The sequence below is a fragment of the Eptatretus burgeri genome, chromosome 13, assembly GCF_056783735.1.
Source record: "Eptatretus burgeri isolate ZD-2024b chromosome 13, Ebu_testis_v1, whole genome shotgun sequence".
NCBI classification, from domain to species: domain Eukaryota; kingdom Metazoa; phylum Chordata; class Myxini; order Myxiniformes; family Myxinidae; genus Eptatretus; species Eptatretus burgeri.
In genome coordinates, this window is record NC_140973.1 from 26,396,105 (window position 1) to 26,420,681 (window position 24,577).

The following is a 24,577-nucleotide window of genomic DNA, read 5'->3' on the forward strand; positions in this document are numbered from 1 at the left end:
TAACAAAAAGTATGACAAAATAACGTGTTAAAACAAAAAGTGTGACATAATAACGTATGATAACAAAAATTGTGACATAATAATGTGTGAAAACAAGAAGTGTGACGTAAAAATTGTGACATAATAACATGTGATAACAAAAAGTGTGACATAATAACATGTGAAATAATAACGTGTGATAACAAAAAGTGTGACATAAAAAAAGTGATAACAAAAAGTATGACATAATAACGTGTGATAACAAAAACTGTGACATAATAATGTGTGATAACAAAAAGTGTGACATAATAACATGTGATAAAAAGTGTGACATGATAATGTGTGATAACAAAAAGTGTGACATAATAACGTGTGATAACAAAAATTGTGACATAATAATGTGTGATAAAAAGTGTGACATAACGTGTGATAAAAAGTGTGACATAATAACGTGTGATAACAAAAAGTGTGACATAATAACGTGTGATAACAAAAAGTGTGACATAATAACGTGTGATAACAAAAAGTGTGACATAATAACGTGTGATAAAAATTGTGACATAACGTGTGATAACAAAAAGTGTGACATAATAACGTGTGATAACAAAAGTGTGACATAATAACATGTGATAACAAAAAGTATGACATAATAATGTGTTAAAACAAAAAGTGTGACATAATAACGTATGATAACAAAAATTGTGACAGAATGTGTGAAAACAAGAAGTGTGACGTAAAAATTGTGACATAATAACGTGATAACAAAAAGTGTGACATAATAACATGTGAAATAATAACGTGTGATAACAAAAAGTGTGACATAAAAAAGTGATAACAAAAAGTATGACATAATAATGTGTGGCAACAAAAAGTGTGACATAATAACGTGTGGCAACAAAAAGTGTGACATAATAACTTGTGGCAACAAAAAGTGTGACATAATAACGTGTGATAACAAAAAGTGCGACATAATAACATGTGATAACAAAAAGTGTGACATAACGTGTGATAACAAAAAGTGTGACATAATGTGTGATAACAAAAAGTGTGACATAATAACGTGTGATAACAAAAAGTGTGACATAATAATGTGTGATAACAAAAAGTGTGACATAATAACATGTGAAATAATAACGTGTGATTACAAAAAGTATGACATAATAACGTGTGATAACAAAAAGTGTGACATAACATGTGATAACAAAAAGTGTGACATAACATGTGATAACAAAAAGTGTGACATAATGTGTGATAACAAAAAGTGTGACATAATGTGTGATAACAAAGTGTGACATAATGTGTGATAACAAAAATTGTGACATAATGTGTGATAACAAAAAGTGTGACATAATAACGTGTGGCAACAAAAAGTGTGACATAATAACTTGTGGCAACAAAAAGTGTGACATAATAACGTGTGATAACAAAAAGTGCGACATAATAACATGTGATAACAAAAAGTGTGACATAACGTGTGATAACAAAAAGTGTGACATAATGTGTGATAACAAAAAGTGTGACATAATAACGTGTGATAACAAAAAGTGTGACATAATAATGTGTGATAACAAAAAGTGTGACATAATAACATGTGAAATAATAACTTGTGATTACAAAAAGTATGACATAATAGCGTGTGATAACAAAAAGTATGACATAATAACGTGTGATAACAAAAAGTGTGACATAACATGTGATAAAAAGTGTGACATAACATGTGATAACAAAAAGTGTGACATAATGTGTGATAACAAAAAGTGTGACATAATGTGTGATAACAAAGTGTGACATAATGTGTGATAACAAAAATTGTGACATAATGTGTGATAACAAAAAGTGTGACATAATAACGTGTGACATAATAACATGTGATAACAAAAAGTGTGACATAATAACGTGTGACATAATAACGTGTGGCAACAAAAAGTGTGACATAATAACGTGTGATAACAAAAAGTGCGACATAATAACATGTGATAACAAAAAGTGTGACATAATGTGTGATAACAAAAAGTGTGACATAATAACGTGTGATAACAAAAAGTGTGACATAATAATGTGTGATAACAAAAAGTGTGACATAATAACATGTGAAATAATAACGTGTGATTACAAAAAGTATGACATAATAACGTGTGATAACAAAAAGTATGACATAATAACGTGTGATAACAAAAAGTGTGACATAACATGTGATAACAAAAAGTGTGACATAACATGTGATAACAAAAAGTGTGACATAATGTGTGATAACAAAAAGTGTGACATAATGTGTGATAACAAAAAGTGTGACATAATAATGTGTGATAACAAAAAGTGTGACATAATAATGTGTGATAACAAAAAGTGTGACATAATAATGTGTGATAACAAAAAGTGTGACATAATGTGTGACAACAAAAAGTGTGACATAATGTGTGTTAACAAAGTGTGACATAAGACTGGTCCCAAAAAAAAATTTTCAACTCTCATTTTACTCTTCGGCCTGTGATCTAAAATGGTATTTCAAAAACTCACGTTCTCCCTGATCTCCAGTGCCCTCTTGCACAGTGGTTCTGCTTCACGGTACTTTCCCCTTTTACCATACAGAACTGCAAGGTTGTTGAGTGTTGCTGCCACCTGCAAAACCAGTGCACACATTTAATTTTCCTGCAAAATCCAACTTCCATTGCATCTCAGCAATAAGAAAACAGCTGCATTTAAGGCTTTTAACTGCACACAGTAATCTTTAGGACCACATGTGGTTAAATATTGGACCTTTACATGTGAATAAGTATCATAATAAAAGTAAGGGGCTAGCAGGATGGCCTAGACCCGAGAGGTTAGTACACTCGCATCTAAGCTGTCGAGCCTGGATTCGAATTCCAACCCAGATATTAACGTCTTCCCAGTGTTTCACAGGCAGGGTGATTCATCACTACGTGTGCCGTCGTCGGATGCACGTTAAACAGGTGTCCTGTTTGCCGACATTAGTTGGACGTTAAAGATCGCTCGATGTTCTTCACGAAGTGCAGTTGAGCCATCGCCGGCACCCTGAACAAATTACAAATTCCTGCCATAACTGCTGCTGGGAGAGAGATGTCAGACCATCCAGCATGACCCCAGGCCGAGAAACTGCTTTGGCAGAACCAATGCTCTGTCTCACAAAATGTGGTACATCAGAATCAGTCAGAGATATATAGATATAGATATATCTATATAGATATATATAGATATATATAGATATATATAGATATATATAGATATATATATAGATATATATATAGATATATATATAGATATATATAGATATATATAGATATATATAGATATATATAGATATATAGATATAGATATATAGATATATAGATATAGATATATAGATATATAGATATATAGATATATAGATATATAGATATATATATAGATATAGATATAGATATAGATATATAGATATAGATATATAGATATATAGATATATAGATATATAGATATATAGATATATAGATATATAGATATATAGATATATAGATATATAGATATATAGATATATAGATATATAGATATATAGATATATAGATATAGATATAGATATAGATATAGATATAGATATAGATATATGCACCTCTGAACTGGAATGGTGACCACGAACCCTTGGGCCACATCGACACTTGCCACAGGGTCCTGAGCAACCTCTGCACCTGCCATGCATCCACCCTGTTTAGATACCCATTACCCTTTATTAGAGACTTAAGTTGCAGCTGAGATGATGACTCCTCCTGCTCCTTTGTATGCAGAATAAGGTTGTAGGTAGCATCATTGTCTGAGGACCTGCCTATGGCGCTGATGCAATGGTCCTATGACTATCCATCCATCCATTGGGACCATACTTTGTGCAAAGCGTTGGTGCTACCTTAGCAGTCTCCTCGGCTATTGGTTGCAGTCCTGGACAGGTCGCCACTCTGATACAGGATACCAGGAAGCTGCTACTCATTTCGTCAACCTCTGAAGGATGACCGGCTGAGTCCACCCCATCTGGTGTAAATTCAACGGAAGGAGATGGGCTCAAACTCAGGACCCGAAGCCGAATGATAAGTATCAACATTATATGGGAAAACGGATTCAGTTGCAGTCTATGAAAAAGCACCGACACTGCAGCAGTGAGTGGTTCTGTGTTTGTTAGCAATGGTGATCTCCATTACAGACAAGTTAAACAATTGATTTTAATCAACTGAAAGTCGATAGGAGTGCATAAACCACCGTGGGAAGTGAAGTCGGGCTGACGTTTTGAGTGTTCACCCCCTGTCGGAGCAAAAAAATGCTCAAACATCAGCAGCACATCACTTCCCATGGGGTGGTTAACATTAACACACTCTTATTGACTTTCAGTTGATGAAATCCATTCCAAGAATGTAGTCTTGAATTGCTCAGCATTTTTATCTTCACTGTTTTTTTTTGTTGGTTCACCATCCATTGTGGTGATACAAACATGTACAGAGTGCAATCCTTCTGCAGCATATAACATGAACCCATAAAGAGTGTCAGTAATATGAGTGCACAGCCTTACAGCCGGATGTTCTTTGCCTAGAGTCTTTTCCCGAATGGCCAATGCATCATTCAACATCTTGGCAGCTTCTTTGTATTTATTCTGGTCCCTGGAAGGCACAGGCACATTCAAAAACATCACTGCAGGAGCAGTGAATATATTATTATGATCCATAACCGTAAATGATATAGGCCTACCTTACAAAATTTATTACATGCCAAACTTGGCTAGAATAGCTACCTGACCAACCACTCCGCAAGCCCTCACCTGAGCTAACAAGCTCCTTTGTGGTACCTTTTCAAATGCCTTCTGAAAGTCTAGATGTACTACGTAGGTCCACTCCACTTCCCTCATCCACTCAATCACAAACTGCTTCATAGAAATCCAATAAGTTTGCTAACATCAACTCGCATCCTCCTACGATAAAGTTTCTTATTTTTTTTTATTTGTTTAATTTTACTCCTTCAGCTGGATGTAAACCCACAAACTCTGCGATGCCAGTTAAAGTGTGCACACCATGATTGCACCAACCCACAGTCATCCTGCCTCTTAATTTAAGTATGTGACGTGAAATACCTGAAGACAAGGGCAAGGATGTTCAGCATGGTTGCAACATCAGGGTGATCGTGGCCAGATGTTCGTTCGAGGTCCTCAAGGGCCTGCTTGCAAAGTGGTACAGCCACCTCGTAGCGACCCTGTGACACGTACTGAATAACCAGGTTGTGCAGTGTGCGAAGCCGGGCTGGAACCTCATAACCGCCCTGCTGTGCTGCGGCTGCTGCTGCAGCTGCAACACTTCCCACCACATTGGAGTAACCTAAAATGTATTTTCAAAGCAAATGAAGCAGAGCGGGTAAAAGTGGTTAAACGAAGAACAGTCAAAGTCACAGTTAAGTTTAAAGTTGGTGTTTGGAGTTGTTGATTTTTAACTGCAGTTATGACTCTTATCTGATGTTTTCTTTTATCTTTGAATGAAACCATTCAAACAAATTGCTTCCTGAGCATTCCTTTTTTTGTCTGCAGCTTTTTTTTTTTTTTTTTTTTTACAATTCTTTGCTGATTAAAACAACGTGGTTGCTTGTCAAAATAATTTCCCTTCTAATTATCAACTTAACCTGAGTGTTCATCTCACCCAAATTCCAATTCTATCGAATATAACTTGTTTTCCGACCTACCACCTTAGTGGTATCACTGTCAGCCTGGTGTTGGCTCAGTTTTTAGGGTGGTTGGCTTCGGATCTTAGGGTCCCGAGTTTGAGCTCCTGTCGGCTGGTGAATTAACAGCAGGTGGGGTTGACTCAGCCTGTCCTCCTTCCAAAGTCGGTGAAATGAGTACCCGTGTACTGGTATCGGTGCAGTCACACCCCAACAAAATGATAGCTACCCGGCAGCCAAGTTGCCATATGCAAGAAAAAGAAGTGATATCAATATGAGTCTGCCGACCTGACCTATTTATTGATATGCATTACGTTTGTATATGATTGATACGCTTCAACAGATGAAAAACAAAATGCACCTTGGGTACAAAGAACCGAAGGTATTTTGTTTTCAGGGTTACTTAGCAGAATAATTTGTATCTTTTATTATGGGTAAATATGCTTCCACTAATTTATGCAAAACATATCCTTGCGCACAGCTGATGAGCCCCCCCCCCCCCCCATGCAAGGTGTGTGCGTACATGCGTGAATGAAGGAGTTTAGCTAAATTAATGGTTGGCCGAGTCTCCAAAAGGTTCCACAGGTTCATGGCTTCAAGATGCTCATTGAAACAGGTAAATGTTCAGCAAACTAAGTTTACCAAAAGTTCCCCCGGACGCTCGAACCGTTACGCAACCAATTCTGGGACCCAACTCCTTAATCTCCATCGTTTTGTTTTTCTTTAAACACAACAGAACCTTTGAAAGTCACAAATCAATAAAAATTATTGAAGGCCTATTTTGTACACAATGGGTATGATCCCACTCCTGTGCACCAATTGTCATGCACTTGCAGGTGGCGGTTTGCAACGACTTCAAGATTAATGATCGTGGAGCCGGTGATGGGGAAGTCGGCCAACAAAAACTGGGTCAGTAAGGTAAACTGAAAAGGACAAAATGAAAGTAATATCAAATGGAGTAGGATTGAAAGAAAAGGAAAAACGATTTGAGAAATCAGGCCTAACGTGAGGAGAGAGACAGACAGACACAATAGCTATAGCTATTTGACAGATAAATGACTCCTTTCTTTTTCTTTCCCCTTCTCTTCTCTTTCATATTCTCACTACAACCATGCCTCACCTCCAAAGTACAACCCAGGTAACAGTATTTGAATTAAAAAAAATTCATAATCAAGGCTCATGGAAGAACGAGTACACTGAACAGATCAGAACGTAACAGGACAAGAGGAACAATAGAGAGAGGGGGAGGAGGGGGGGCACCAACAGCAGAATTGAAGGCCAAGATAGAGGGAGACCTGGACAAACAATGGGTGTGGGGAGGAATAGGGGCCAGAAAAGGACAAGATGGATACAGAAGGAAACTCACAGGAGGGGAAAAAGGGAAATTTGGAAGGAGAAGGTCTTTGGGTGGGTGTAGTAATGGGAGAAAAGATCATGGTTTTTGAATGTGGATGATCTTAGATGGTGGAGAACAGCTGTCTGGAAGACCTGGAGGGAAGAATGAGATTGAAGAGAGTGTGGAAGTTGGTTGCACAGGTGGGGAAAAACCAGAGGAAAAAATGAATGAAGGTGAGCAGTAATCCTGGATTTGGGTCGTTTCACCAGAAGGGGGTTGATGGTGGACCATGTGCACCCAGCAGAAACCTGTGGGAGGGGGGAATCAAAGCACAGAAATAACAAAGGGTGCAAGACCAGAGAGGAGGCAATGGAAGACAGAGACCACCGACCTGTCTGCGATGGGAAAGTAATAGGCCCATCGACCCAGCTTCATCGCGAGAGATTCCAATAACCTTGAAGACCTTGGTTTCCATGGCATCCAGCTGAGCAAGATGTGAGGCAGCGGAGCAGGCCGAGAGGGGAGAGCAGTACCCCCTTGAAGCTGCGTTTGAAAGCCTTGTAAGTGGATAGCAGTTCAGGTGTGCCAAGGAAGGACTTTGTATGACCGAGGATGCCCAGTCTGACTTTGGAGGCCAACTTTGAAATTTAGTTTGTCCAAGAAACAACTTCCACCTAATTTATCCCTGTACCCGCTCTTTTTGTAATATCTACATTTGGAAAACTGGAAGTTTAGTTTTTCAGTGTTTGTGCTTTTACTTTAACTCCAAGTCAGATAATATTTGTTCCATGCTCATGCCATCTTGCTTTTTAAACAGCATACAAGATCTTGTCATAAAATTGCAATATAAATGTCTAATTATTTTTATATGACTAATTATAAATCTGTGATGCACATCCCTGAATGGGGAGGGTGATGACATCTTGTCGATGTTGCCGATTTTCATGACCTCTGGTTTCAGCTCCTGACAATGTTGATCTTCAGGTGTTTCACCAAAAGGTAATGCTGGAATTGCTATGGATTAGTTGAAGATTAGAATAACGAGTTATTTAAAAAGCCAATTGATTAGCAATGAAAACAATGTGAAAGCAAGAAAACTAAGTGAAAGCAAGTTAATTAACAGATCTTTAAACAGCGTCATAGTAGGTTAACTATTGATTTAAAAATAAATACAATGCCCTTCAAACAAGAGAAAGAGAAGACATAAGAAAAATATTCAATAATACGGACCTCCGAGATCGCTCTTGCAGCTGCTCGAATCTTTTTCATCCTGTTGTAAGACCCAAGATGTCAGTACAATTAATGCATGACTGTTTTTATATCACTCATCACAAGTTTGTTATTGCTAAAACTATCTTGAATAGTGATCGAAATGCCTGATTCTTGATGCCGTGATTGTGGAACGGGACGGTATGGATAAGGTAGTTGGAGGATGAGGAACCCGACGGTCTGATTAGACACAGAGTTTCACTGGCAAAAAAAAATTTGCTTCGTAAGAAAATATTTTCTGAAATATCTCGCTGCAAGAAAAATTTTCTCCTCTTTTTCCTTTTTCAAGAAAACTTTTTATTTCGTTTTAAGGAAATATTTTCTTACGAAGATAATTAATTTTTTGGCAGTGTATTGCATCGCCTGTTGAAATGCATCTCCTGTGGAGGTTGCACGGTGCGTTGTGCTCATGGACACATATCCAAGCAGCGGCCATTTTAGCATTTACAAGGAATATCACAAGGAATGACGAGGAACTTCAACGAGGAGGAGTCCATTTGACCCATGCAGCCTGCGTAGTCGTGCCGATATCCAAGTACCTCCTTATCCCCGCTACTTCCAGTTAACTCAGTTTTGAAACTATCTCCTGTTTCTGCTGTCACTGCAGCGAAACAGCAGGCAGACAAATGTGATATTGAAATAACTTTTAAGTCGTTAAAATTTTGCAAAATGTCTGAAGATCCTAATGGTAATTTAAATTCGAATTAACGGATGGAAATACATCTTTGGGCCGAAGTGGTGCAGTGTGCCTTAAAACGACAAGTGCAATTTCTGCAGGAGCGATATCGTGTCCACAATTGGCTGTGAGACGCACGTGATGGGGAATTTTTTTCTGGCCAATCATGGATAGCACTTAACACATGGTGGTATCCATAGAAATTGATGGTAAATTCAGTGAAGTTGCAGTTGTTACTTGATTGTGTATTTTTTTTTCTTTCTTTACATGGAAAGACAGCAAGTGAAAAATTACTCATAAAATCATGTAATTCTCACTTTCTGAAATTTGACATTCGTTTCACTTTATGATGAGCATAAATTACTGCAAGAATTAAAATTTTTTTTTTTTTTTTTAGAAAAGACAAGATTGTGAAGTATTGTTGTGGGAATGATCTTTAGGGGTTAATAAAAAAACTGTTTCGTATAATGATAGTTACTTCTTCGCATTTGTTTAGCAAAGCGTGACATAGTATTTGTGCAATAGATGTCTGTTTTCCCTACCCTACTGTTGTTTGTGTTCCCCCTCTTCAAACCTCTGGCTGTGAGTTTTTAATGTTCTTTTCCTCTGTTTACATGTCTTTACAAAGCGCACACAAGAGCTTTGCAGCTCAAGCTATGAGGTTGTGCATGTGAAGCGAATCTGCATTGAGAAAGCGGGCATTTGGCTTCACCGCAAGAGCTGATTGTCGGGCGAAACAGCATTGAGGAAGTCAGCAATTAGCCTCACCGTGGGAACTCACGTGGCCCAGCATGAGGCTGGATCGGTGGTGATCTCGCATGTGCTTTACGTCAATGGATGCTTTGAAGAGAAAAAAATGTGAAAGCTGAGAGAGCGACAATTGAGCCGGAGGAGAGGGAGCTGTTTTGAGGCAGTTTTCACCGCTGCTCACGGAAAGAGATAGTTTACCGCTGCAAACAGAGAGCGACCGTTAAGTCACTCTCAACCTGTTATAGCACTCCCGCACAGATCACGGAGAGCGACCATTTTGTCAAACTCGATCTACTGTACGACTCCTGCACAATTCACAGAGAGAAACATTGACGTGTGAGAGAGCGACCGTTGCATTGAACTGTGCTCCGGAACTCCCGCACAGCTCACGGAGAGGGACGTTGACCCGTGGGAGTGAACGTTGCGTCAAACTCAGCTCCAGGACTCGTGTACAGCTTGCCTCTGGGTTTGAAAGCGACCTCTCGACATTGTTTTTGTACTCCCTGCACTGTATTCTTGAGTTGAGTGAGTGTTAATCTTAGAATTATCTTAGAGTTGAGTGAGTGTTAATCTAGAATCTTAGATTCTAAGATAAGAATCGTTAAGAAATCTTCGTCGCTTGGGATCGCGTTGTGGGTAATTTGGGGGAATATTGTTTGTTGCTTCTTGTGTATTGGTTATCGGTGATTTGCTGTGGCTTTTATTTTGATGACAACCCATGAACTGTTACGCCTGTCTGGCCTCCATTCTTGCTGTGCATATGGTTGATTTCTCACGATCGGTGCTCTTAAGGTGCATGATTGGGTAAAAGCGACGAGCGCTCAGGAAAGTAACATGCGGTGCATCACATTCAGCCGCTCGGTTATACCTTTGACTGGCGCATCATGCGAGCATGTAACCCTGACAATGTATTGGGACTTGAGGCCTGTAACCCTGGTTTGGGGTGTCAAACCCAGCTGGCGGCCGTGGCCAGTTGACAGCCCATGTGATTTGGCGATTCCCAGACTGGACGCATGGCTATAACAGTATATTATTGACATTGAACTTCAACAAAACAAAATCGCACCATTTGGACGATATCGCTTACACACAACCATTCAACATTTACATCTACTATTCACTGTTGAGCAACACATAGTCATTGATTACATTTTGTCCCCCCCCCCCCTCCCCAGAAGTGTGATGATGTTCTTGAAAAAGTTGAAAATATTACCATGGGTGATATTTCATCATCGTACTTCTTCATCTGATTCATGAATTCCAAATGTTTCTTCTCTTCCTCCAGTTGTGCAACTTGTTGCTCACTGTGTTGCAATCGTTGCTGCGTCCCTGCAAGCTCTTCACGTAGCCATGCGTTCTCCTGGCACAGCCGGCGCACTTGAACACGCAACTTTTGCTTCTCTGACTCGACGGTGTTTAAATGGTTTGTTAAAGATACCATCACCTGCCGCAACAATAGGAGGATGAAGCAATATCACGTCACTCACTTAAACCTTCTCGATGATGATACATTAAATACATAGTTGTTCTGCTCTGGACTGTCAAAGATCTATTCAATGAGGCTAAACCACCATCCCTAAACTAGCACTGAACTTGGATTGAACTTTAAGTCGGTAATTTCAAGAGGTTCATCAAACAACCACAATGCACATGCAAGATCTCTATAAGGCTGTTCAAGGTGAGTGCACCTCTTGTAGAATAGCAGAAAGTAAGGATAGCTGTGGGTGAAGGGGGGAAGGACCCAGGAAGAAACTAACCATGTAGAATACTAACTAGTAACATAAACAATTGGCTGACAGGATGGTCTAGAGATACGCACACTCACTTCTAAGCTGTGCAGCCTGGGTTTGAATCCCGACCCCGCTATAAACCGTCATTCAGGGTGATTCGTCAATGTGTGTGCCATCCTTCGGGTGGGTGTTAAAGCGGCGTCGGTCTGCTGCCATTAGTTGGTGGACATTAAACATCCAGTGGTGTCTTTCGTAAAGAGCAGGCGAGCTATCAGTGGCACCATGTGCAAATTCCAAATTCTTCCCTAACCAACAGAGGACATTGTATCAGTGGCACAGCCTCAGCCAATTGTGCTACCCTGCAGCCTTGTGCTGCACATGAAGGAAGAAGAACATGAACAATTAACAACAAAAATACACCAAGATATGGAAAAGAATGGCATACAAGAGTAAACAATAATTTACATGTTCCATGAGAAGAACTTCATGGCAGGAGGAGGCTATTAGGCCTCTGGTATGGTTGCCAACCGATGGATGTTTTTGCATCAGAACCATCTTAATGGCAAAACTGAAGAAAATACATGATGCCTCTGATCGATATCAGCAGAAACCGCAACACAACAGTTCACTCGAGTTTGTTCGTTGCTATACAAATCAGTCAGACCCTAATATAGTCAATAATGACACCTCATTTAAAATAGTTGGTGCAAACCAAGTCAAGCAAACTAAGGAGTTGTGCAAGTGAAGGTGAGCTCCTCTCACAGAGTGGAGTGGACTTCCCAGGTCAGCGTTGGACTTGGGTCCAGTCTTTTTCCTCATCTATGTATATCACGTCTCTGATGCTCGAGAAAACCCTCTCTTCTCTTTTTTTAGTCAGACTCCACACTCTGTCGTACAGTTCTCCGTCACACTGATAGGCAGACAGCGGCTAGCTGCGTCACTCCCTGCTGATCTGGAATTGACAAATGTTGATCTGATAAATGGAACGTGTCCTTCAATCCTGAGCAACCCAGTTGTTGTGATGGACGTGAGTTTTAAAGACAAATCGTTCTATAGAATGCTGTGTTTAGATTAATGTGTCCAAACTATACTCCCACATGAAAGAGAAATAGACTGGGAGAAAGAGTTATTATGGAGAGAGTATTTGAAGACACCAAGGCATGCAGACACCTCGACGCCGGACGAGCGAGACTGCTGTCATTGATCGTGTGCCACACAACCATAAAATAGCCAACCGAGTGTCAAAAATTAGGAGGAGAACACGATGTGACCGGTGAGAGAAAACAGCTGCGGCGCGTCCTGCGGCCGAGTACATTTTAAAAGCGGGCTCAAACAGCAAAGAGGGTATTGAGAGTGTTGCATGATAACCATCACAAGTTCAGCAACTCCAAAGCCCTGACTCAAGAACCAGCTGCACCTCTGCAGATGCTGGTCGATCTTATTTGCGGGCCGGTTGGGCTCTTGACCAACTTATACTGCCTTTCTGGTGTCTGAGACCGACAGCCAAGCAGGCATTTCCTCTCTTATAATTTCAAAAAGGACAAAGGGTATGTGTTCTCTTCCTCACTCTTCAGTACCGTTAGTTTGCACTGAATGGTGGTGGACTCAGATTTCCATGAGTGGTGGACTCAGATTCATCTGCTTGCTTCGGTGATAGGAAGATCACCCACTGGGGACTTGTAACGCGACGTTGTTGTTCACCGAGAACCCATGAAAGAAAAAGTGGATTCTTGTCCGGGATTTGAAATCTTACCAGACATTGGATTCTTGTTTGAAATAAGAACCCATAACAGACATTGGGGCTCTCTTCGAGAAGAAATCAAATTGCTAATGATAACACTACACTGATTAAAAGATAACTCAAGTAATTAAAAAAATGACCATTTTTACAGCCATTTTTCCCTGCTGTGCAGGGGTTTGGCTTTTTGTGAGGCAATGTTTTATGGCCGGATGCCCTTCCTGACGCCAACCATGGTCGCCTCTTACGACACACAGGGATATGGTACACCAATTCTAACCGGGGCATACACCGGGACCAGTACACTGGTACTCATTTCGCCGACCTCAGATGGATGACAGGCTGAGTCAACCCCCTGGTGTTAATTCAGCAGCCAACGGGGCTTGAACTCAGGACACTGGGATCCCAAGCCACCACCCTAACCACTAAGCCAACACCAGGCTTATAAAAGATAACTCAAGTGAAACCCACAAATGATCACAATGGCATTTATTGCAAAATAATTTACGGAAGCACCGAGTGCGGAAAACAAACTAGGTGGGTTAAAGAAATCTGAGCTTTTCGAGTTGGCTAAGTATAGTGACGTAGAGGTTCGACCAAGTCTAAAGAAGGGCAAAAGTTCTGGCATTGGTGGTAAACTATTTAATTGAGGAGAAACATTTGCCCGAATCAGCATGTCAATCGTTAAGGGATGGTAAGAGTGAGAATGTGGAATTGCGAAAGTTTGAGTTGCAGTTCAAAGAAAATGAATTTAAGCTAAAAAAAATAATTGGAGGTGCGGAAAAAAAGAAATAGCAGAAGAACTCGGGAGAACTGCATGAGGTAAAGGAAATGGAGCTTCTGAACCAAGAGCAGGAAAGGGAATATAAGATAAAGGCATTGGAGCTTCAAAGCTAAAAAAGCAAGAGAGGGAAACATAAGAGAAAGTAATTAGAGACTGGGGAAAGAGAAGGATTAAGAGAATTGGAGATTAAGGAACTGGAGATTCAGAGACAGATTAAGTTAAGAGAATTGGAAATAGAGAAGGGAATTACAAACGACACCTAATCCAACATCTCTGTCGACCATTCAAAAGTCTTGGGGACATTACCGGACGTGTAAGTCTTGGGGACATTACCGGACGTGTAAGACTTGTGCCGCCCTTTAATGAGAGAGAAGTACTTCTGCACTTCCTTCATTCTGAAAAAAGTGGCACAAACCTTGCAACGGCCAAAGGAATCTTGGACTATGTTATTAACCTCCGCCATCTTCGAAGATGGATGGAGGTTACTGTTTTCACCCCTTTCTGTTTGTTTGTTTGTTTGTGAACAGTATTACGGAAAAACTCCTCGACGGATTTCGACGAAACTTGCTGGGGGGGGGGGGGTTAGGTATGGTCCAAGGATCATGCCATTAAATTTTGGACTTGGTCCCCCCCCCCAAAAAAGAATTTTTTTTTGCATTTCTACATGTTTTAAGTGATTTCCAACCCCCCCCCCCCAAATTTTTTTTTACCCCCCCCCAAAAAGAATTTTTTGTGGATTTCTACATGTTTTAAGTGATTTCCAACCCCCCCCAAAAAGAATTTTTTTGTGTATCTCTCCATGTTTTAAGTGATTTCCACCCCCCCTAAAAAATTGTTACTCCCCAAAAAAAATTGTTAGAGAAATTTTTTTTTGCATTTCTACATGTTTTAAGTGATTTCCAACCCCCCCCAAAAAAGTTACCCCCCCAAAAAAAGAAATTTTTTTTTTTGCACTTCTACATGTTTTGTGATTTCAACCCCCCCCCAAAAAAATTGTTACCCCCCCAAAATTTTTTTTTTTGCATTTCTACATATTTTAAGTGATTTCCAACACCCCCCCCCCAAAAAAAAATTGTTTGAGAAAAAAATTTTTTTTTGCATTTTTATACTGAACAAAAATATAAACGCACCAACCTAAATATCTAAGTCAAGATTGCCATTATGGGAAAATGGTCAAACCGATGATATGTTTGAGCAATGGTTCCTTTGTTTTGCTCAAGACAGATGTTCCCATTGAAATTGACCACTCTGAGTGTGTGGACTCACACGTTGAGTAATCCTTCCCATGAGCACCATGGGGCTTGACAGAGTGATGGTCAGTGATCGTGACCAGGACACAAACACTCCCTATAGCTTGCCCTATAAAAGGCCTCCCCAAAATGTGGACTGGTGCCAAATGTCAACACGCCACAGATGTCACAAATCTTGAGGGAGCACGCCATTGGCATGCTGAATGCTGGGACGTCATTACGGGCCGTTGCAGCACACTTCAATGTCCACCACTCCACCATTAGCCGCCTGAGAACGCGCCTCACAGAGACTGGAAGCACCGTGACCCGCCCACATGCCCGGCGACCACGTGTGACCACCGCCGGTCAAGATCGTCACATGAGGCTGCAACATCTCCGGGATCGACTCCGACCGGCCACGAGGACTGCCGATGAGACTGTCGGGCTGCATTACAGGCGCATTTCAGCCCAGACGGTGTGTAACCGCTTGAGGGAGGCCAACCTCCGAGCCCGCCGACCACACCGGGGACTCGACCTCACTGCAGTCCGGCGTCAGACCCGACTGAACTGGGCCAATGTTCACTTGCGCTGGACCCTCGCACGATGGAGGAGAGTGCTGTTCACCGATGAGTCGCGGTTCCAGCTGTATCGGGCTGATGGCGGACTCCGCGTCTGGCGTCGGGCTGGGGAGCGCTACACTGACGCCAATGTCCTTCGTCGGGTGTCACACGGTGGTGCCAGTGTTATGGTGTGGGCAGGCATATGCCATGGAGAGCGCACTCGGCTTCATTTCATTGAAGGCAACTTGAACGGGCAGCGGTACAGGGACGAGATACTCAGACCCATCGTCGTGCCGTTTGTGCGCCTTCACCATGTGACGTTTCACCATGACAATGCTCGCCCCCATGTTGCCAGGATCTCCATGGACTTCCTCGGTGAGGAGGACATTGATGTCCTCGACTGGCCTCCATATTCTCCCGACATGTCGCCCTTCGAGCACCTTTGGGACGTTCTTGATCGACGCGTACGACAACGTTACGCAGTCCCAAAGAACGTCCGCCAGCTCCGTGTGGCTCTCCAGGAGGAATGGGAAAACATCCCTCAGGCCACCATCGATAATCTGGTGATGTCCATGCGCCGGAGATGCACCGCTCTGCGCGACGCCAACGGTGGACACACCCGCTACTGACTGTGTGAACTCTGACAGTGACACCTCGGTTGTGTCGGCTGTTGTAGCGCAAAGACCGTCGCCAGAATTCTCAAGGAACTCTTTGAAATTTAATGCTCAATTGTCATGGATTCTATAACCAAATTGTTGTGAAGATTTAGTATTAATGAGTTCGAGGTAAAATAGTAACAATCGCTTGGTGTGTTTATATTTTTGTTCAGTATACATGTTTTAAGTGATTTCCACCCCCCCAAAAAAATTACGCCCCCCCCAAATTTTTTATATTTTTTTTGCATTTCCACAAGTTTTAAGTGATTTCCACCCCCCCCAAAAAAAAAAATTGTTATAGAAAAAAAAAATTTGCAACTTTTTTTTCAACAAAATTTTGATTTCTTTTTTGCATTTTTACACGTTTTAAGTGATTTCCAACCCACCCCCCCCCCCAAAAAAAATGTTGGAGAAAAGAACTATAACTCTGTCAGCACTGTTGACATCATATTTAATGACTAAGATATAAGGTTCATTTGAGTGACCCAGCAGTATTGGCGGCGGAGGTTTTGCACTCTCCTGAGTGCTCCCCCTCTAGTTTCCTTTCTAATGTTTTTATCTTCCACACTATTTTTTTACTGATTACAATATACAAATACATATATTGCTTCAAAATTATTTGGATCAGACTTCACTGCAATGCTTTATAAAAAATATTATTCGATATTTTAAGATAAATTAAGGAAAGGAAACACATTTGCTGATATCCCCACATGAATATGACCGTATAAAGAGTAGTGCTTTCTTACCTGTGCCTCTCCGATCCCGAGCTCAACCATATCGAGTGACTTCTGCAACAGGTTGCTTTTTTCCTGTGCCAGTCCAAGTGCAGCTCCATCACAGTACCGAGCTGCCAGTGCTTCAATCAGGCCCTCGAGCAAGGAGCTGTGTTCTGAGCGTAGAGTCTCCAGACCTTGCATGACAACTCGAGTGCTCGAAATTATTTCCTCCTGGCTCGGTCGCTCCATCGGTAAGACGAGAGTTGACATTTTCTGCTTTCCACCACACCCTAATACACACACACACACACACACACACACACACACACACACACACACACACACACACACACACACACACACACACACACACACACACACACACACACACACACACACACACACACACCAAAGGGGGTAAAAGCAATCATTCTCTTTCTGAGTGATGCCAATCTGATGGCAGTTGTAAAGACGAAAAGTGAATGTTTCGACACAGAGTATAAACAAAACAGCCATTCCTACTACGAGTGTATATAAAAAGACTTCGGTAGCAATGTTTCCTATAAATAATTGTGTGGAGACATCAGGTAGTCTCGAGCATCCACTTTTTAACTTGACCTACTCTCAGGGGTGTAGAAGGTGAGCTCAAAATATAGAACCACTGTGTGGTAGACAGTCATACCCATCTAGTGTTTGCTTTCAGGTGGTCCTGATGACTCCTTGAACTCTCACTAGTGGCTCCAAGTAACTGCTTGTGCAATGCAGTGGCCACACCATGGGACCTTCCTTCAGCCGGTATGCTAAATCTAGTGACAAAAGCCACGAGCAAAATGGCCTGTCTGGTCTTCAATATACATATACATATTATTATTATTATTATTATTATTATTATTATTATTATTATTATTATTATTATTATCATTCACACCGTAGCCACTAAAGGTGGCCGTTGACAATAGAAAGCACAGTCTCTTGAAATAGGTAGCCCATCAACTGCCCAAAACTTCAAATTATCCACCCAGATTACGGTGGGATGACCAATCCTGTTCTTCCCCTCCATAAATCTTTCAATACAAGCGAACACCGCACTGCTCGGTCTTCTCTTCCAGTGGCACCTTCCTCCTTCTGATGCCATTCAGCAGACCATCATCCTCTAAAACTACCACTCTACTACGAACGCATTCATTTGTTTTATGCTCCATCCAGGAATCTCTAAGCATTCTCCTCCAAGTCCATAATTCAAAAGTGCTCATACGTCTTTCATCTTCTGCTCAAAAGAGTCCAACTTTCGCAGCCAGAAAGTGCGATACTCCAAACGAGCAATTTCACGAGACCTTTTTTTTTTATCAAATCGATTCCAAATACGTTGAGACTTCGAAACAGCGGACAAATCACTAACTGCACATCGAGCCAGAGCAAGTCTGATCCTTATCACCATGGATGTAGGTTCAGTTGATGATATTACTGAGCCAAGGTACTTAAAACGCTCCACTGGGGTCAGTTGTGACGTGTCAATATGGACGTTTTCTCCACTTACACCATGCCAAACCATGACTAGTCTTATTTTCGTTTATAAACAAACCAAATAGCTCACTCTTCAACTTGACTTCCTCTGCCATCGATTCCAACTCCATCTTTGATTTGGCCAAGAGAGTATCATCGGTGTAGCGTAGATTCCAAATGTCACGGCCACCAACTGTGCATCCCACTTGTTCTGGCAAGACGCGCTTCACATCTTTCATAATCCTCTCACCAACAGCATTGAAAAGCATAGGGGACAGTGAACAACCTTGACGTACTCCCTTTTCGAAATGAAATTTCTCTGTCCTCCCATCGTCTACTCGAACAACTCCAACTGCCTTTGTATACAAGCATCTAATCAACCAAACTACGGTAGATGTTTTGGCACTCCAAATTCCAATGGGGGCTTTATACATCCCTTCGTGTTGGATGCTGTCGAATGCCTTGGTAGAGTCGATGAACATTGCCCATAACTGTGTCTCCTTTTTTGCCCTTCAGCTTTTCAATCAAAGCTCTCAATATCAACGTAGCATCTGTGATGCCCTTACAACATACAAATCCAAATTGATCCTCAGCAATAACCTCTTTCAAATAGTGGTTAACTCGTTGCCTGATGATCTCCAACAGAATCTTCGATGCATGACTTATTAACCAATCGTCCGATGTTTGGAGCACTCCTGTGATCCAGCAACCTTGGGCATTGTGACGATCTCTAATATTACCCATTCATCGAGCCAATCTCCGATATTCCAGATGTTGTCAATTATACTTTTCATAACGTTGATCACTGTTCCACCACCAGCTATGAGTGCCTCAGCTGGTATACCATCAAGCCTCACTGCCTTATTACCTCTGCCACCGAAGGAGCTTATGTTTTCACCTCTTTCTGTCTGTTTGTTTGTTGGGTCGCCGAAATAGGTGACCCTTATTGTCAGTAATTCTGTCTGTTTGTTTGGATGTTTGTTCGTTTGTCATCAGCATAATTGCTAGTAAACGTGGGTGGATTTTGACCAAACTCAGGTGGTTGGTACATCTTATGACCTAGTGCTTTGGAAATTGTGATGTTGCTAGGGACGCTTTGGTTCCCTAGCAACAACCGAAAAACCTTCAAAATTGGTACCGTTCATGCAAAATCAATTCCGAAAGCCATTATCCCATGTAGGGTTATGAAATTTGGCACGAATGATCTGCAGGTGATGCTCTATCAAATATATTCCGATTTTTGTGATATATGGAATACTTTACCCGCAGCACCCCCTACAATTAGGGTATGCGCGAAAATTAGCGAAAATTGAAGGTCCCCTCGCGACCAGGTGAGTGCATCGATATGAATGAAACTTTGCAGGTTCATGGTACTCAATGAGTACTACAACTTTGCCTCAGGACATATTGACCGATTTCGCTTAGGTCAGCGGTCAAAGGTCAATTAGTGCAAAAATCGATAATATGCGAGAGCTGGAGGTGCCTTCGCGCCAAATGCTACTCCTGCTGGGGTTATGGTCGGACGGTCATGAAAATTCACACTAATCGTCTGGAATACATTGTGCACAAACAATCGAGCTGGATTTTCGATTTAGATCTTTGTTCACCCGCAGCACCCCCTCGAACTTTGGGGATATTCGATTTCAAACCGCATTTTCGGTACTTTTCATTCAAATGGATACCGAGTAGTTATCAGTAGATGGAACTGGATGAGATTTGATGTGCATAATCTTAAGGTGATTCCCTATCCGCTACATGACATCCATTTTGCTCTATATCTTATAGTTTCCTTGCTCGGTGACCCATCGCCGCCTACCGGCTTGTTACTTACGAAATCTAAAGATTTCTAAAGAATCTAAAGATTTCATAAGTATATTGATGACTTCCGTCCTCTGTTTGTGTGTTTGCTTGTTTGTGTGTGTGTGTTTGTGTTTGTTTGTAGGCACGATAACTCAAGAACGGAAGAAGCTACCAATGTCAAATTACACCACGTGATTCAGGAGGGTGATGGCTAGTGCTGATTAGATTTTGGTCAAAGGTCAAGGTCACAGTGAGGTCAAACATAATTCGGTAAATTCATGTGGAGAAATGAGTATTTTTGCTTCGGTCAACATTATGAGTTCGTTTTAACTTCGATTTTAATTTTGTCTTCTGTTTTTTGCGATCGCTTAGGACGCTTAACACTCGGTTGTCGAAATTCTGGTAAAAATCGGATGTTTTGGAGACGTTTTAAGATTATATAAAAAAAGATTTCACTCACCGCGTCACGGCTCGTCACGTGGTGCAGCGCGCTCGAGCAGATGCGTCGTTGAGTCACATAAAGGTTTTGCGTGCACGCGCTGACAGTGTTTTCGATAAAGATGGTGTTTAAAAGTCATTTTTTTATCCCAATAAAGGTCATCATCGCATTCCTGACTCGCTAAGCCGTCGGATTATGTAAAGATTGTTGGTGGATGGCCGAATATTATGGTTTTGTGACTTTGATAAAATAATATTAAATAATTGCGTGGAGAAATGGAGATTTTTGCTTCCGTCGACGTTACAATTTTTGATGGTTTGGGACAGAATCATCGTAGAAACTTCTGGTTTGCGTCGCTACCTTCTCTAGAGACAGCTTTTATTAGACAAGGTCAGAGGTCAAGTTAACGATTTCGTAAGTACCAGTCTATGACTGCTTGTTTGTTTGTTTGTCTGTTTGTGTACAGGAGATCTCAAAAACTTGTGGACGGATCCGGATGAAATTTTGTGGACAGGTTCGGTGTGTGACAAGAACGAACTGATTAGATTTTAGTGAAGATCTGGATCCGGATCCGACTACTAGAATTTTTAAAGTGATTCTTCACCATTGAGAGATACGGCCAAAAATGACATGCAGCACGATATCTCAAAAAAGTTGTTGACAATTTAGGATGAAACTTGGTGGACGGGTTGGGTGTGTAACGCGGAAGAATTGATTCGATTTTGGTGAAGTTCCGAATCCGGATCTGAATATGAGAGCTATTTAATTTCTATAGTGATTCTTCACCATTGAGAGATCGGGCCAAAACGATAAAGTCCTGTATATCATGATATTTCAAAAATGTATTGAGCCCGATATGTTCTCGTGGATCAGGCATTACGTGGCGGAGGTATGCGCTCCTACGAGTGCCCTTCTAGTTGGTTTTAAGTTGTTTTATGCCAATTCTGATTTCTTCTTTCAGAACTTCTGGCTCTTCTTCAAAACCTTCAGAAACCCAATTAGATCGATTTATGAAATGTGGATCCTCGCTGAATGGTGCTTTACAGTAGTTATACCATCTCTGTTTGATCTTATCTTTCTCAAACAATAAACTACCATCAACATATTTAATACAAATACCTTTGTTCTTACGTTGCTTGCCGCTCAATTCTCTGATGGTCGAACCAGATGATATACCTTTTTGATCTGGCCACGAGCAAATGCACTTTCTGCATCCACAGCCTTTACTTCTAACCTCTCTTTCTCAGCTTTCTAACAAGTTTTCTTCACTTCTTTGCACAACTTCTTGTACTCTGGACTTTGTGATCCCAAGGTTTTCACCTTTCTTCTGTCTTCACTCAAATAAAGACGTTACATACATGTAATGGTGTTTCTTGATAAAATGGGCAAAACAAATTTGCGGCTAAACGCAGGTGCAGGCTGATGGATAGCTCAGAACAGTGTCACAGATGAATAACGGAAGACTGGTCAACCACAAAAAAACCCCTAAAAAGTCTTGGTGAAATGCTTAGTGAATATTTGACCACAGAAACGGAATGAAGAATGGAAAGAGAAAGAAAGCGTGCCGGCTCAGTCATTGCTTGGACAAATGAGAACCACGTCCACCACCGAAGAATCGAGGTGGAAGCAAATTCAGCATCCCTGCACAAAATATTTGGTTAAACATTTATTGTTTAGAATTGATCATTTACACAATAAACATTACAGCAAGCCACTAACCAAACCTGGTGGTGTAATGGTTAGAGTGTCTGCTCTGACTCTGGGAGGTCAATGGTTCAAACCCAAACCCAAACCCTGGTTGAGTTGTTCCAAAGACTTAAAAATGCTGCTTCCTTCCTTGATGTTCAGCTTTGAAAAGAAGAGAGCATGGACAAACAATCATAGGTTGGCAATACTAATGCATAATTTATTGTGCCTCATGGCCTGCTCCTGCAATCCTGCATTGAATTTCCTTGCAAGGGAATGTGTTAATTATTGTTACCTCCACCACTGAAGGTGGTCTGAGGTTATGTTAAAAACCACTGTCTGTCTGTGAACAGGAGATCTCAAAAAGTTATTGACGGATTGGAACAAAACAAGGTGGATGAGTTGGTCAGGTGACAAGACCAAGTCGATTCGATTCTGGTTCAGATCTGGATGCAGATCTGGCCTATCATTGGGATACAAAACACAACCCGCTCAGCCTGGTGGAGGTATGTGCCCTCCCGAGTCGTGTTCTATTTTTTTTAATTTAAATTGACAAGTCTATGGGAATGGTAACTGGGAAATGCTGCAGACATCCTTCTTTGTGAAATTGCGTCGACCTGATGGCGTTCTCATCAGAACCCCTGGCTCATGATGGAGGGTGATCCCGGTTCAAAATTCAATTCTCTCTTCGTTGGTTCTTCATGCTTCTCATTCATCAAGCATTATGCGTTTCATTCGTATATCTGCGTCAAAAAACACATGAAAGTATATTGATTTATACGATTGTCTTTGTCTTGAATGTGATGCACGTACAAGCTCCTCCATGAGCCAGAGATTACTGCAACAATTCTGAAAAAAAAATACAATTGGGACATCAAAGTTTTTGGATGAGATGCCAATTGTTTTAATAGGATAGGGAAGGCCCACATGCCATGGATAACTTATTGGATTTAACTCTGTTCATCACTCGGTTTAGCAGTGCGTCAATCTAAACCACTGTTTGTACTTGAAATCACCACATTTTTGTAGCCTGTGTTCAGATGGGTATCGAAGGTATCGGAAGGTCAAATCTTTCACTCATTAATTTCATCATCTTTGGCCATGAATCTAGGAGGAATCTCCAATATTTATTGAGCGTGGTGTCCAGGATGCCCACCATGTCCCACTCAGGTAAAGTACATGGCCAGATTATACCCAGTGATATACTGTTGCTGACTGTGTCACCCTGTCCAGCCATGTTTCCCTCCTACATACATATAATATTTCCTTTCGATTTCCTCCAGTTTCAGCGTTACAGGTTTCACTGCAGTCCGTGGTGCAACGTACCACTCCAGATTTTTTGCTAATTTGAATATTGTCTTTAAATTTGGTAAGGGGCTGGCAGGATGGCGAAGAAGGATGCACACTCACTTCTAGGCCAGATATCCATGGCTTGAATCAGCCCAGCTGCAGATTCTGTCATGCTGGTGTCTCGCAGGCTGGGCGAGGCGTCAATGTGTGTGCCGTCGCTCGGATGGATGTTAAAATGGGTGTCCCGTCTGCCAGCGTTAGATAGTGGATATGAAAGATCCCACGGTGTCCTTCACCAAAGGTAGGAAAGCTATCGCCAGCATGCTGAACAAATTATAGATTCCTGCCCGAACCTGCAGAGGGCATTGCATTAGTGGCACAACCACACTCTCAACCAATGATGCTACTCACAGCCTTTTGCTGCATACAAGATAAGAAGAAGAGAAGACTTTGGTGAGGATTCCACTCATGCTGTACAATGGTGGATACGCCAAACAAATGGTGGTGGATACGGTGGATACTGCCAATTCTTTATGAGAGATCCTGATAATAAGGAAGGACGTACCGATTGTGTCTACCTCCTGATGCTCTGCCACCCTTGGTTTCAAAAAGCCTGGACGTAAACTCCTCTCACCTCCGATTTCTCAAAAAACAGCCGCACTCTCCTTGTTAGTCCACGACTAGTTTTACCAGATGGGACTATAGTTTGCTCTCCATCTGTCCGTCCGTCCTTCCTGTGGTTTTTCAGACTTTT

General features: G+C 41.4%; 1 protein-coding gene across 3 annotated transcripts in view; it reads right to left on the reverse strand.

The window, feature by feature from the left end:
• The window catches only part of LOC147014119 (kinesin light chain 1-like), a 75,527-nt gene that overhangs the window by 43,065 nt on the left and 7,885 nt on the right, over positions 1-24,577 (reverse strand). For 2 of the 3 annotated variants that reach the window (XM_085851803.1, XM_085851802.1), the window contains exons 2-7: positions 17,136-17,395; positions 10,903-11,133; positions 8,225-8,264; positions 5,081-5,321; positions 4,526-4,613; positions 2,497-2,598 (exon numbers count right to left, since the gene is read on the reverse strand). In XM_085851803.1, coding sequence (XP_085707929.1) covers positions 2,497-2,598; positions 4,526-4,613; positions 5,081-5,321; positions 8,225-8,264; positions 10,903-11,133; positions 17,136-17,375 — 942 coding nt within the window. In that variant the 5' untranslated portion in view covers positions 17,376-17,395. Of the gene's footprint in view, positions 1-2,496; positions 2,599-4,525; positions 4,614-5,080; positions 5,322-8,224; positions 8,265-10,902; positions 11,134-17,135; positions 17,396-21,966; positions 22,205-24,577 lie in introns of those variants that run through there. The other variant, XM_085851804.1, reaches the window with a different exon arrangement.